This window comes from Triturus cristatus, chromosome 4_1 (genome assembly GCF_964204655.1).
Source record: "Triturus cristatus chromosome 4_1, aTriCri1.1, whole genome shotgun sequence".
Classification (NCBI taxonomy): Eukaryota; Metazoa; Chordata; class Amphibia; order Caudata; family Salamandridae; genus Triturus; species Triturus cristatus.
The window spans coordinates 747,898,526-747,914,060 of NC_140585.1; the positions used below are offsets into that span (position 1 = coordinate 747,898,526).

The following is a 15,535-nucleotide window of genomic DNA, read 5'->3' on the forward strand; positions in this document are numbered from 1 at the left end:
CAGAACACAGAATGGGCTACCTGATTAATTTCATACTGTCTTTTGAAGCATAATCACAGAGGTCAACATGTCAAGAACAGAAAATAAATAAAGTTTTACAAAACTACCCCTATGCTTCAGGGCAATCAAGTTTATGTTTTTCATCTGCAGGATCTTGCCTCCTAATTTCCAATAAACCTGATTCGACAGAAATATTTGTCTTCAAATGTTTCTGTAATCACAATTCATGTCCCTTTACATATCACTGTATGTTTATTGGCAAAAGGTTAGAAAATAGAGTCAGCTCTGTCAGGAGCTGTGCAAAGATCAGAATAAGTGCACTTTATTCATACATATACAACTTGTTTTCTTGGCACCACCAGTTTATTATATCAATTCAGCAAAAGGACCTTTGGAATTGCTTGAGGAAGCGGCCATCTCTTGGCTGCTGGTTCACCTCTCGACGCTTCAGATGCATAGCTTATGGTATCCAGAGACCATCAAATGTCAAGTTTTGTTAAAAAAGGTTTGAAATCAACATAAAAGGTCTGTAGTCCAACTTCTATCTTAAAAAATATACAGGCATGTGGTTTGTTGAGATGGCTCAGCAGTTGATCCAATCTGCAGTCCGATACCCCACTGTCGCATTTTTTCAGGCAACAAAATCCTGCGGATCATGTTAAGCGCTGACTGGAGTGAAATAAAAGTCCCAATGATATCAATAATGTTCTGTGAAAGACAATGTGCATATTGGAGAGTTGGCTTAGTACTCCACTGTTACAGCTTTAGTCTTGAGGTATTCATGGAGAGCTTCTTCACCTAAAGAAGACACCACAGGAGTCAAGGTTGGAATTGAAACAATAATATATTTTTGTTGTTCGTGCAATCATTTCAATGATCTGTTCCGCCTCTTTGAATGAAAGCTGTATGATGTGACCGTATGCAATTATCAGCTTAGACCTAACATCATCAACCATCACAACATTTTTATTCCCCAAAACCCACACCTTTCACGGCCAAGAGTTTCTTTTTTCTGGAAACCCCCAAAACACTATTTCACAGACTTCATTACAGTTCGAACCTGATCCCGTTTGTGCGTGGTTACCTCTCACGTGAAAAGTGTATTTTGGAAGGTTTTACTTCTAGTATTTCAAACTGCACTAAAGAACATTTCTGAAAGAGTGTGGTGATGAGCCCGCCAGCCCTCCAGGTTGACGGAGGCCATCCCCTCCATTGGAAGACAGGTGACAATCGGATCCCCAGGACAATTATTGTACTTATAGCAAAACTCAAATACCAGCCGGCTGCCCTGGCCGGTCTTCATTATTAATTTGCTTTCCACAAAGAAACAGTCGTTTTTTTCTGCAAAACAAAAAGTCAACAGCCCTGACAAGCAGAGAGTTTCCTATCTGCACGTGGATGCCATTGTTTGTTTTCCCTGCCCATGCCCACAATGCCTCTCCCATTCACAATGAGGACTGTCCGAAATAAGCTGGTCTTTGCAATGCATGAAAGATGGCTTTCCTACGGCTGACTGGTCACTGCAGTCAGCAATCAGCTGTTCTCCTGAAGTTTTTTGTTATTTAAAAAAAAGCTCAAGTATTAAGATATAAAGGAGATTTTCCCCAAATAATACCAAAAATCAATTTAGCATTTATATATGCTGCTTTTCTTTTTTTTAGCAATGTTTAAAATCAATGTATTTTTTTTCACCAGGCTGCAAGCACTCAACTTAAGCTCCTTAAGCATGCTACACACGGTACAGAGCTTTAACGGCTTGCAAGGGGTAGTTACTAACCCCTTAGAGAAACTGCTTTCCAGGACAAGATACAGAGCTAACCTTGCCCGCTCTAATTTAAATGCATGCTTCACTCGCTCACTGCACCTGGGGGTTTGGGCGCATTTGGACAGTTCTGCTGCAGATGCTTCTGAGCCCTGGACCCTTCTCTTCATGCCCTGTGTGTACAGTAGCGCAAGGCGGGGTCAGCTGCACTCGTAGTGCCTTTCAGCCGTTCACTCCGCACCGTCTCCACGAAAGCAGCAAGAGACAGAGCAGTGTACAAGCAGCAGGTCAGTGCACCAGTCATTCAGCTGATATGAGCAAGGGCACAGTGTACAAGCAGCAGCATGGGCACAGTGTACAAGCAGCAGGTCAGTGCACCACTCCTTCAGCTTATATGAGCAAGGGAGCAGTGTACAAGCAGCAGGTCAGTGCACCAGTCATTCAGCTGATATGAGCAAGGGCACAGTGTACAAGCAGCAGCATGGGCACAGTGTACAAGCAGCAGGTCAGTGCACCAGTCATTCAGCTGATATGGGCAAGGGCACAGTGTACAAGTAGGTCAGTGCACCAGCCATTCAGCTGATATGGGCAAGGGCGCAGTGTGCAAGCAGCAGGTCAGTGCACCAGTCATTCAGCTGATATGAGCAAGGGCACAGTGTACAAGCAGCAGCATGGGCACAGTGTACAAGCAGCAGGTCAGTGCACCACTCCTTCAGCTTATATGAGCAAGGGAGCAGTGTACAAGCAGCAGGTCAGTGCACCAGTCATTCAGCTGATATGAGCAAGGGCACAGTGTACAAGCAGCAGCATGGGCACAGTGTACAAGCAGCAGATCAGTGCACCAGTCGTTCAGCTGATATGAACAAGGGCGCAGTGTACAAGCAGCAGGTCAGTGCACCAGTCATTCAGCTGATATGAACAAGGGCGCAGTGTACAAGCAGCAGGTCAGTGCACCAGTCGTTCAGCTGATATGAACAAGGGCGCAGTGTACAAGCAGCAGGTCAGTGCACCAGTCGTTCAGCTGATATGAATAAGGGCGCAGTGTACAAGCAGCAGGTCAGTGCACCAGTCGTTCAGCTGATATGAACAAGGGCGCAGTGTACAAGCAGCAGGTCAGTGCACCAGTCGTTCAGCTGATATGAATAAGGGCGCAGTGTACAAGCAGCAGGTCAGTGCACCAGTCGTTCAGCTGATATGAATAAGGGCGCAGTGTACAAGCAGCAGGTCAGTGCACCAGTCATTCAGCTTATATGAGCAAGGGCAGAGGGCATTCAGCTGATATGAGCAAGGGCACAGTGTACAAGCAGCAGCAGAGGGCACAGTGTACAAGCAGCAGGTCAGTGCACCAGCCATTCAGCTTATACGAGAGTTCTTCGTGAGGGAATCCTAGAACTTGCTGTCACCGGAAGGGCTTGAGGTTTGCAGTCTCGCGGTGTGAATCCACCTCCTCCTCTCTGTCCGTTCGAGCCTGCAGATCTGACTGTGGTTGTTTGTTTGCAGTGCAATGACTCTGCCACGTGGCAGCAGTGATCGCTACTTCAGGGCTTGCATCAGATATGTGTGCTTTGTTGTTCTGTGCGCTTTCCTGGTACCTGCTCTGTTTCGTGACGGTTCCCATTTTTTTTTTTTGTTTTTTACTGTTTATCACAACCCAATGTTTTGCTCAGTCGCAGTCTGCTTTTAATTATGTGATTAAGTGTGTTCGGGTGCCATTTAATATCTTCAAATCCGCTGGCAACAAAAACATTTATTTCAAACACATTAATCTGAGTTTTCCTTTTACTTCAAGGGAGGAATTTCGATGTTGGTGCACTGCTTCCGTCCAATCAGCAAGCAAGAGCGCCCCGGTATTTTCCACAAGAACAGACCCGTTTCGCTTTTCTTGCTGTAGTCATGGTCACAGCCTCTTTAGTTTCACATGGCAGCTATAACTTGTCTGGGCTCAGCCGCTGGTGGCAGTAAGTGTAATGGTGCAGGACTCAGCAGATCACTACAGCAAGTGGCTGGCACTTTGTGGGCTCTTTCAACATTAAAGACCGTAGGCAGCCCTGTTGGGCCCACAGGAGCCTTTTAGCCAGTCTTCCAAGCACTCTTCCAAATTTCCCCCTGACTGACTTTCTGAATCTTCAGTCCTCCACTCGAGGTATCCTATTCATTCCTGCTGTTCTGTAACTTTAATTTGTAGTCCTTGGGTTGTAGGACACATCGAAGCCGATATGGATTCTGTTTCACTTGCTCTGTTCAACAGTTTCTTTTGGTCTGCTCTCTTGAATGCCATGGTTTAGTGCTACTTTGTCTATCTTCAATTCCATAAAACATATATGACTCAGCACTCAAACAGTTGTACACCCCAATTTTTTTCCCCCATCATATGCAATTCGAATGAACATAGTAACAAGATTAATTACAACCGGGTCACAGAGGGCACAGACTCATGATAATGTAATTACTCTAGTTACAATGATATTTTGAATTGCAAATGATCAAAAACATTTTTATTTGGTGTACAGATGTTTGAGTGCGGAGTCATATATATTTCATGCAGATCATGGACTTTCTCCTGTGAGGAAGGTTAAGGTGACTGATCTTCCAGACTTGTGCACCTCCTTGGTCTAATATTACTTTAACCCATGGTAGTGATAGGTGTGATACAGTCTTGCCCCGGTCTCCTTTGTAAATCACTTGTTATCTTGCATTCCAACATGCTGGACGTGGCCCTCTTTGCAGGGGCACCAACAAACGTTTTCCCTTCACCGTCCTGTTTTCTACAATTTGTTTTTTTTGGCATTAGGAATCTGGGCACTTTACCACAGCTAGCCAGTGCTAAAGTGCTTGTGTTCTCCCTTAAACATGGCCTGTACCTGATTAGCGCATTTAATTTACCTATAAGTTCCTAATATATGGTACTACATGTACCCAGGGTCTGTAAATTAAATGCTACTAGTGAGCCTGCAGCATTCTTTCTGCCACCCACTAAATTAACACTTTAGGACATGTCTCAGTCCTGCCATTGCAGCTTGAAGTGGAGTTTAAACTGCCAATTCGATCAGGCAAAATAAACCTTTTGCCTAAGGTAGGACCTAAAGGCCGTAGGACAGGGTGCATTTCATTTGCATTATATTTTAAAAGTAGGACATTTGGGTTTAAGTTTTACATGTCCTGGTAGTGAAAATGTCCAACATTTGTTTTTTCACTAGTGTAAGGTCTATCTCTCGCGTCGGATAACACAGGGTTACCTTATTACATTTAATAAGTGCTAACGTTTGATTAGGAGCAGTAGAAATGTCGTGCTTGGACTCTAATTACTGTAATTTAAAATCCACTTTAATGATAAAGTCAGATTTTAGATTACAATTTTGAAAATCACATATAGAAAGTTGGCTTTTTTCTGCCCAAAAGCTTCTCAGGTCTTCCAGGAGTTTCCAGCTGCCTGGGACTATTTATGACTCCTTGTAAAGAATGCGTATTGGGCCCAAACAGCGAAAAATAAGGGTCTTGGTTTGGGCAGGATGGACCTTCCTACAAGGATGGTTGGGGGTGGACCTGATTCCTGCCCCATTTACATTTCAAAGGGCTTGCCTCCAGCACACACAAAGGAAGCTGCCACTAGTCTTATTTCCCCCAGAGACTTCTTGGAGCCTTGAAAGGGGAAGGGAACAACTTTCCAGAACCAGGTGTGGGGGTAGTGCAGGGATTCACCCCCACTTCAAAGACTAGCACCAGAAACAAATATTGTACCTCCTGAACCACTCTTCAGTACATTCCTGGACCTATGGAAACAATAGAAGGACAGCCTTGTTCCCCATGGAACTCTCCTACTGCTTGAGGCCTGCCTTGTACCCTAGAGGGCATCCCTGACGCTACCAGAGGCTTGCCTTGCTGCTTGAGGCCAGCCTTATTCCCCAGAGGACTGCCCAGCTTGAGGCCTGCCCTGATCTCTGAGAAGGAAGACTTGGCCTGCTCCCTTCATCCCAGGCTACCCGAGTGACTCTAAGAGTCAGTTGCTGACCTCCTGGCTGAGCAACAGAGCACAACAGGCTCCAGAGGCCTACCTGCAACTGCCAAGCTGAATTACTGCACTGGACCTGCCTGGGCTTGCAACTGGACTTGCCTGAGCCCTGCTGACTTGTACTGGAATGAGTTACAGATCCCCAAGAGATGCACCCCACGTCCTGGATCCTTGGCTAGCATCAGTTGAGCTCCTCTGAGAAGAGAGGTGAAATCCTGGAATTTTGGGCTCTTCGTGACCACGAACAGGCCTGTTCATGCCGAAGCTCTGCCGCCCGTGATGATCACCAACGCACAGCTTCTGTGAATCAGACTCCTCACGCTACAGTAATGACAGCCCTTGGTAACCGCCAATTCGATTTTCCTTCACACTACCGTGACGACCACCTGCGATGTTCAGCCTGCTCCTTGCGACCTATTCCACTGCAAACTGAAGACTTCATGCCGACTTTAAGAAGGTTATCCTTTCTGCAGGACTAACATGGCACCTGCATCTGGCCCACGCTCCATCATAATTGGCCTGAACTTGTGACTTTCCCTCAGTCTACACAACCAGATGATTCAGTGGCGATTTGTGCTTTTAGGTGCTATTCTTACCTAAAACTTTGAAACTGCATATCTCCATGTTAGGAACCCTTTTTATTCATTAACATTTTTTCTATTACTCTAAATTGGTTTGGAAATTTTCTTGTGCTGTGTTTTCACTTACTGTTCAAGTGCTGTATAAATAGATAACAAAGTTCCTCTAAGTTAAGCCTGACTGCTTTTGTGCCAAGTTACCAGAGGGTCAAGCACAGGTTAATTTAGTGACTTTTGTGGTTCATACTGACAAGGACTGTGGCTGTTATTTGAGAAGGGTTTTCACCCCCTCACCCAATAACCGAATTTCTTACACAACCCATTAGTAAATATTGATGGCTTCTATACGGTCTATTTTATCTGATTTGATAGGGGTACATCTTGCTTCAGTTTCATTCATTAGGGAGTTGATAATTGATTTTGGGCGTCTTTGAGAGACTTCTCTGGTTCAGGCTGCAGTGTGTGGTGTCTGGTTGGTTTGGTTCGCCCATCTTTTCCACGTTTAGCAGTTAGGTTATATATTGGTTGATTAAGTGTTTTCAGTGACTCTGGGAGGGGCTGAATCTCTTTTTCCAATGCATCTGCACCTTTCACCTTGAATTGTTGTTATCGTTTATGGCCTACTGACAAGCTCTCTGATAAACCACTTTGCTTTGGAGGAGGACTACTGCTATGCCCTAATTTTGTATGTATTGCGTGCATCTGTATTTCAGTTGGTGCTTTTATCTGTTTTCCCAGGGATTACTGTATAATATAGAATAATTTTTACTATAATCAGTCAGCTGTGAGTCCTGCACAGTGTAATTCAATGCACTTGTGTACTGTGTAGTGTTTTTGTACTTTGGGACAGAATTTCACCCACCTCCTTTCACTGTCTAGTCACAGAACGGCCATGACTCATAGAAACATGCCTTCTGACTTTCGGCTCCTCAGACTCTTGCATTCAGATCTCAAGCCACATTAGGTATGTCTACACCATAGCTCCTCCCTTACTCACAACCATTGGGTACAGCGCAGTCAGTGCCCTTGGCCGCTCTTTCCCCATTAGACCTCCGCTCTCTCCAGCTTGTCAGAACTCACAAGGGTGGTGTCAGCGTGAAACAAAGTTTATTTAGGCAGTAATCAACAGCAGGTGTGTAGCTCTTCACCAAATCGGAATGTTTATAACTCAAATATCAGGTTACCATCTACAGATAGAAAATCTGAGGTGCAAGGGTGATGAACGTATGAGGCAGGAATTGGTCACCCTCAAGATATGAAGAGCTATGAAGTACTTTCTAATAACTGAAGCTCACCAAAATATATCTAACAAATATTAATTCACCATTCTTTCCATATATCTGTTTATTTTAGGTAGTCATTTTAAACAATAGAAAACTGGCCTACTCCATTTCTAAAAGAGTACTAATGTTTTTTTTCAGAGGGTACAACTACAGATTGTCTATTGTCTCTCGGAACTTATAGTTGATTTCTGTAATACCCTGACAATGCATGGCATGTAGGCACCAATTCATGTTCCACCTAGTTGAGACTAAGGAATTGTGAATTATCTAGGTAAGTAGTTCTTAAGCTTTTGACTTCTGTGCACCTTCACTTAATCATTACTAAAACCTGGGCATTCCCGCTGGATCTTTATTGGAATCCTGGAACCCCGATGAGTCCACCTGGAAGCGGAAGGCCCCAGCCTAAGCAGTGTTGATGATATAAACCACAAAACAATACTCAAACAAAACAGAAACGAGCAGTCATCAAACAAATACACAAATGATTAAATATTTATTTCATTCAAAAGCAAATATAAAATAAAATAAATTAATAGTAGGGTTGAAGCTTTTCTAAATTCAATTGAGGCCACTTATTATCCATGCTATATTCTGTTTGATTCACTTACGCTCCCAAGAATAAATCTGAACATAATAACTTTATAGTTTTTAGCCTTCAGTTTCAAATTACTTCAAATTTACAGGACATTTTAAAATGTTCAGTTTTATATTTTGCTTCTTTATTTATACACACTTTATTAATATGTTAATATTATTTAATTTTCTAAGCATTTGCGGAATCCGTGAGTAGGATTTGTGTTACCATTAGGGGTCCCCGGACCATGGGTTAAGAACACTGGTCTAGGTGCCACCCACTTCCAGGTATTGCTGTGCAGCATACCCTCTTCTGGAGGCTGAGGGTCACTGATGGAAAGAACGCTATAGAGGTCAATCCATCCATAGCTGTATAAATATGTCACTAGAAAAAAACTGTGACCAGGCCATTTTATCAATGGGACCATTCCACCAGCTCATAGCATGCTTCCTGTGCTTGACCACTTGCGCATCTAGAAGCTGAGCAGGTCTGCCTTCCTCTGTGCCTGGTAAGAGCTTATGCACTCCTAGTGAATGTGAATGAGCAGAGCAGGGGTCATTTATGACACTTGCAGTCCATGCACTGCCATGTAAAGCCATTTCCATGTATCACATGGGTGTTGGTGCATTTATAGACCTCAAAGAAATGAGGCAAACACCCTTCAGGCCATAGTTACCACAGCAAACAGTTGCTACCAATTCTATCAGCATTACAGGCTCAAGAGGCAGCATGCCAGAAGTCCTCCTTCGTTTTAGGTTTGAATACATTTATACAGGCCTTTTAGGACCATGTTCAAGCATCCATTGGATATCACCATGAAGGACAGCCAATGTAACAGTGAACATTCTCGTCAACCTATCTTTAACATCTGGCTCTGTCCCTGCTAGTTGGAAACAAGCCCAGGTGAGGCCCATTTTGAAAAAAACAGCTCTGGACCCATCTAAATTGGAGAATTACCGCCCCATACCGCTCCTTCCGTGGGTTGCCAAATTGACTGAGGCCCATGTCAACGCCATCTTATCTGATGATCTCTACCGCGCTAATATTTTGGACCCAACCCAAAACGGTTTCCGACCCGGTCATTGCACAGAGACGGCGTTGCTTTTTATGGTCGACCATTTACGAACTTTGGTCGACTCTGGTCAAACAGCGGCACTGGTGCTTCTTGATCTCAGTGCCGCGTTTGACACCGTCTCTCATACTATCCTGCTTCAACGTCTGTGTGAGGCTGGTGTCGGTAACATGGCACTGGAATGGTTTCGATCATTTTTATCTGATCGTACGTTCAGGGTTGTTACACCCCCTTTCCAATCTAAACCTTACCCTATCGCCCAGGGTGTTCCGCAGGGTTCGGCTCTCAGCCCCACACTTTTCAACCTATATGTACAACCGCTGGCTGCTGTCGTCAAACGGTGGAACCTGACTATGGTATCCTACGCAGACGATATGCAGCTGGCGGTAGCATTAAGTGGGGCTTCTGACCTTGAAGTCGCTAAGTTCCGTGAGGGAATTAGCTCAGTGGTGCGTTGGATGACTGATAATTGCCTACAACTGAACGCTAAAAAAACTGAGGTGCTCATTGTCGGCAAGCAGAGTCATCTCTGGGGCGATCACTGGTGGCCATCGGAGCTTGGTTCTACTCCCCTCCCTGTCACGGAGGTTAAAAATCTTGGGATCTGGTTAGATTCTAAACTTAGCTTTGTTTCTCATACAAAGAAAACTGCTGCCACTTGCTTTGGGATACTTCGCAGGCTTAGACCCACTTTTAAATTTTTTGATGCTCCAACCAGACAGCTTATTGTACAAGCTACGATTCTGTCTCGGCTGGATTATGAGAGTTCTCTTCTGTTAGGAGCCAACCTAGCAGAACTCTCTAGACTCCAACGCGTTCAAAACGCCGCCGCCAGAGCTCTGGTTGGCTTACCGAGATTTTGCTCGGCCAAAAAAACTATTGGTCAACTTCACTGGCTCCCTGTTTCACAGAGGATTAAGTTTAAGTCTTTATGTGTACTGTTTAAAATCCTCAAGCACTCCTCTCCTCAGATCTTGGAGCATTTCATTCAGCCTTATGTCCCTTTGCGTACTCTAAGGTCTTCTGGACTACAGTTAGTTATAGTTCCACGTTTTAAGAGGGCTAGGGCCGGCGGCCGCTCTTTTAGAGTACTAGCGGCCAGTCTCTGGAACTCTCTCCCTTCCTATATTTGTGCTATTGACGATCTTTTGGCTTTTAGGAAAGCTGTTAAAACTTTCCTTTTTCCCCAGAACTCCTAGTGTTATGCTACTGTCTCTGGTTATGCTTTGGCCTTGATATCTTGTCTGCCGTAGCGCCGGGACGCCCCTTTGCTGGGGCATCTGTGCGCTCTATAAATCTGGCTAACATAACATAACAACAGATAAACCCCAAATAACTCTCCTCTCACTCCCCTCAGCCTTCAACTCGCCCCATCCTCTTCCCCAGCTTCATCATGAAAGTGTGTTGTTGTTTCTCCTACGCCTTAGCTTTCTCAAGTGTCATTATCGGCCAAGGTCTGCGAATCACTATTATAAAGGAGTTATTGTAACATTTAGAACTGATCTGTTTCTTTGCTGATGACAAACAATGACTAGATTTCTATTCTAGGAGATGCCTGCCAGTTGCTGCATGTATCATATGCTATGTGTAAAGAAACGTGGTGTACAGTCAACATTAGGCAGACACTTCATGGATGTGAGCTCTGCAATTGTGCATCATGAGCAGTGCATTAGGAAAAGAGAAACACAAAGAAACAAGAGTTGGTGCACATAAACAGGCATATATGAGACATTCCTGCTAACGTTGTTTCAAGGAGTTAAGAGTGGAAAATTAAATATAGGCACATAAGGCAGGCACATCAAATAGATGCAAATTATTGTCATAGTAAGTATGATAGGTACAGATAATGTTTACTGGGAAGAACCAAGACCCACATTACTGTATTAGGGTTGTATGTTGGAACCACCCAGGGGTTAATCATGCCTGCCCTAATAACGCAGTCCAAACAATGACTGCATCTTTACAACACATTCCGTTACCACGCAAGTTGTTACAATGACTTGCCTTAGAGAGAGTGCTCGTGTTGGAATAGTATAATTTACTTCTTCAACTCCAGTCAGTGCAACAGTAGGGAAAGGGTTGGACCTAAAGTCCAACATCTTGAGCTCCGTTGCCCAACTACCGGCTTCGCTTACTGCACCCTAAATACTTACACATGCTCTATTGCTCCCCGGAACGGCTGCACAAAGTGGGCCTTCTGGAGGAACATGCTGCGCGATGCTTGATGCCGTGCACCTATTTTCTGCATTCAGCTTAGGGCTGCCCAGGGGTGGAGGTGTTCTGGATTACTGTCTTTGACACTGTTGACCTCCGGCTGGAGCGCACGCCCTGGGTTGCACTGCTGGACAATGTGAAGGAGGTTCCAACAGAATTGCAAAAGCTGACTGCACTGCTGCTGACTAAGCAGCAATGCACTGGGGGCACTGACCAGCTCCGCAAAAGGCTTACTGGCTCAAAGATGCGGGCACTGTCAAGATAATAGAACAACATTCTGGGAGCTTATGCCAGCGAGATCACAGCCTCGAGACATTTGGGTCCTCCGGGAGCGTCGTCTGAATGCGCAGGCGAGCAGCAGTGGAGAAGATGCTGCCCCCGCCGCGCTGGCAGTGAATTAGGAGATGGTGCACCTACGGTTTGTGGTGCTCTGAATGGTGGTGGTTCAAGGCCACTGCGCCCTACTGTAACAGCCTTATAATTGCAGCTGGTACTACACTAACAGGGCTTCAAACCACAAAGAGCTTGCTGAGTAGTTGAATCACCCTCCTCGCCTCCCTCTATACTGTACACTCACTGTTCTTATTGATGAGAACCTTCTCCATTGTGTGGGAACTAGATTCATGATACTGATATCTGAATACTGCTGTTGAATATATTTAATGTGTACTGCTATACTCTTTCTGTTTCCTTCTCTGTATTGGTTTTGAAATGCTAATAAAAAGAATAAAAAATAACATTTTAAAAGTCCAATATCAATCCAACAACGCACATCGTTTTAATGACTTGCGTGGTAAAGGAATGCATTGTAAAGATGCGTTCGTGGACCGGACCACGTTGTTAAGGCACAGCGTGGGTCGAGCCGTGGTGTAAAGACTGTTTTCCCTGTGTGAGTATTACTTGAATTCATATCTGAATTAATTTGTATTTAGATCTTGAGAAAATGACATTACATATTCTATCGGCAATGATGTACGTTTTTCAAGATGTGCATTACTTTTCATTGTATATATTTTACTCAATCTGTCGTCACCAAAAACCATGACCAACACTTACCAAGGTCTTTACCAAATCCAGACTGTTTGAATCCCCCGAAGGGTGCTGCTACATCAGTCTTGTTGTACGTGTTTATAAAAACTGTTCCGGCATCCAGTTTTTCACTAACATACATCGCCTTGCTTATGTCTTTCGTAAAAACACCAGAGGCTAAACCATATTCTGTGTTGTTTGCTCTCCGTAACACTCCTTCAACATCTCTGCAATAAAAAACCATTTGAGACACTCAGCAGGACCCTTGTGAAGAAAAGAAAAGGCTGGAAGATACTGTAAAACGTGATTTAGATCAAGTGAGCACATTAGCATAAAGAAATTGCACTTTTACTACGCTAAAGTTATGGCATGTCTGCTCTTCCCACTTGGATCTCCTCCCCTTCACCGCTAATGGTAAAATGCTTTATAGTGTTACGCAACCTAGTTTCAACCTCGATTAAAAATTATAATACATTTCAAACCTAGTGGAGAATAGAGACCCAGCATCCCCCTTTTCTCATGAACAGTAGTATACAATGTTGAATTGAATCTATGAAACGCACTATTAACATAACATAACAGGTGTATTTGTAAACCGCACGATTACCCGTAGGTGTCCTGGCACTGAATAACAGATGTTTATTGTTACCCAACTCAATGGTACTCATTTTATCGACCTCAGATGGATGAAAGGCTGAGTGGACCCGCCGGGATTTGAACATGTGACCATGAGGTCGAACACCGGCCCCTGCAGTGGCTACTTTAGTCCACTGAGCCACCAGACCTGGCACTAATGAAGGTGAATCAGTGCACGTGTAGTCTTCTGAGCTTGCAAAGACTCACTTGTTAGAAATTTTATGTCAGAATACTGTATAGATACATATTGTCTGACATAAATACTGTGTCCTAAATATTGTTAACAAAAATACTGTTGCATTGGGTATAGGTTTTCTACTATTAACTCTATTGGGGTGATATTTTTGTAGCTAATATTAATCACCCAATATTTATGTCAGACAATAATCTGACAACAATATTCTAGTACCACGCCATTGTTGGCAAACCCATGCACCATATGGTCAGAAACGTGACCCCTGATGCCTAATGGAGCCTAAGATACATTTGGGATCATGTAGATGAAGTTCCCCTAACATAGAAAGAATTCACATTTTTGGAGCAAGGGAGCCCTGAGGAAACCTATGTGAACTCCCACCTAGTTACTTACTACTCACTCTTGACTTTTTCTGAAGAAAGAAATTCATTGGTTGAGAGTGAAGAGTAGCACTACCAGCGTTTTATAAATCACCGTCCATCTAGGGAATGCAGGTGGGCCACGCCTATGCAGAGAGAGCAGGAGTAGCTGGAACCATGAACTGCTCTGCCCACTAACAGTACAACAGTTGGTGTTTTAACCCTTAGATAAGAAGTGTAAAGCACCAATGCACATCCTACCCCTTCTAGCAGTATAGCCAATGAGCCATAGCACCCCTGTTGATCCACGGGGTGTGAAGAGGATTAAAGTATCCTCTTTCTCTTCAGCATTCAGGATTTACAGTATTGGCTCATAAATTCTACCCATATTGTGAGGTTTGTGGTGAGTCCGGGAGATTTCAGAAGGATGAGGCTTGCATCTCCATCAGCCTGACTTTTGTCATGCCCTGCACTCTACTTTTGAATATAATATCATACCCATCTTTGAACTTTGAGATGACCATAATTGGCCCAAAAGATTCTTCTTCTGCAAGGTACATGTGGTCTTCAACATCTGTGAAAACTGTTGGTTCCATAAAGAAACCTAAGCAAAGATAAAATATGAAGAACATTACCAAATGTGAGTCACCCTTTCAAAAAGCATAGTGATTTGATTTTAATTACACATTCACTCATTAGAAAGTTTTATATCAGGTTAAAAACTGATAAATTGAGATGGTTGCATTTCAATTTTTTAATTACATTTTCTTACATATCACAACACAATGCACTCCATTGAGTACCTAGTGGAATGTCTTAGGTCTACATGTATGAGCCAGCCAGAGCACTCATCTGAGCATCTGAATTGATTTAATCTTAGTTTCTTATAGAGTACACTATTGCTATCTGCATTCATGGTACTAAAGACAGTCCGGGGATGTTGGTTCCAGACCTTTCCACCTTATTAGCTAAAGGAGCTCCTTACCTGACAGGGTTTTTTTCTAACAGGCATTCTCAACAGTAGTTGCCCCTCCGATCGAAGCGCACATTCAGGTTGATACCACTGAACTCGATGTGATAGACAGAACTTCTTCGGATGTTAAAATGCTTTGTGAATTACAGCGATTTGAAGTAAAGTTTGTAATCTACTGCAAGCAAGTGCAGCTTTAGGCATAGCACAAGCCATGGTAGGATTGAGGAGTTCTGGACTGTTTACAGCTAAATTAAGGTAAGGTAGATGCTGGACCTACCAGATAAATACTATTGTAATAGTCTAACAGCTTCTCCTTTAATACCAAATTGCAAGAAACTAAGGCTAAAGTCTAACGGAATGCAGTTTAGGAGGTAAGAATGACAGGGCTCACCTAGGCATATGAAGATTTACAGCAGCTTGCACAACATACAGCTCTGATTTGAGGGTACACTCAACTCATTGTTTGATAATAACCCCAAATATTTTACCCTGATTTTACCATCTGAACAGCTTGGAGGCAGCTATGCAGCCTGCTTAACAACCCAGAGGCTTGGTGATCAAGACCGAAGATGAGCTGCATGCTGTCTGCATAGGTAAAAGCTGTGCTGCCAAATGAATGGATCCACTTAGATAAGGGTAGGAGGTAGATGTTGATAAGTAATGAAGATGGCAAAGAGCCTGTGGCATTCTCAGAATGGAAGAAGACTCCCTTGGCATGATGCGTAGCTATACCTTTTGGGTTCTACTTTCTTAAAAGAAAGATTTGAACCATTTAAGAACGGGCCCTGCCAGTCCTACCTCTTTCAAATTATTGATCAGAATATTATGTGTAACCATGTCAAAGGCAGCT

At 43.6% G+C, this 15,535-nt stretch overlaps 1 protein-coding gene across 1 annotated transcript in view; it reads right to left on the reverse strand.

The window, feature by feature from the left end:
• Positions 1-306: 306 nt before the first annotated feature.
• LOC146855471 (mitochondrial 10-formyltetrahydrofolate dehydrogenase) overlaps positions 307-15,535 on the reverse strand; it is a 293,724-nt gene continuing 278,495 nt past the window's right edge. Inside the window, exons 21-23 of the mRNA XM_085653264.1 lie at positions 14,211-14,316; positions 12,549-12,748; positions 307-798 (exon numbers count right to left, since the gene is read on the reverse strand). Coding sequence (XP_085509390.1) covers positions 743-798; positions 12,549-12,748; positions 14,211-14,316 — 362 coding nt within the window. The 3' untranslated portion in view covers positions 307-742. The remainder of the gene's footprint in view (positions 799-12,548; positions 12,749-14,210; positions 14,317-15,535) is intronic.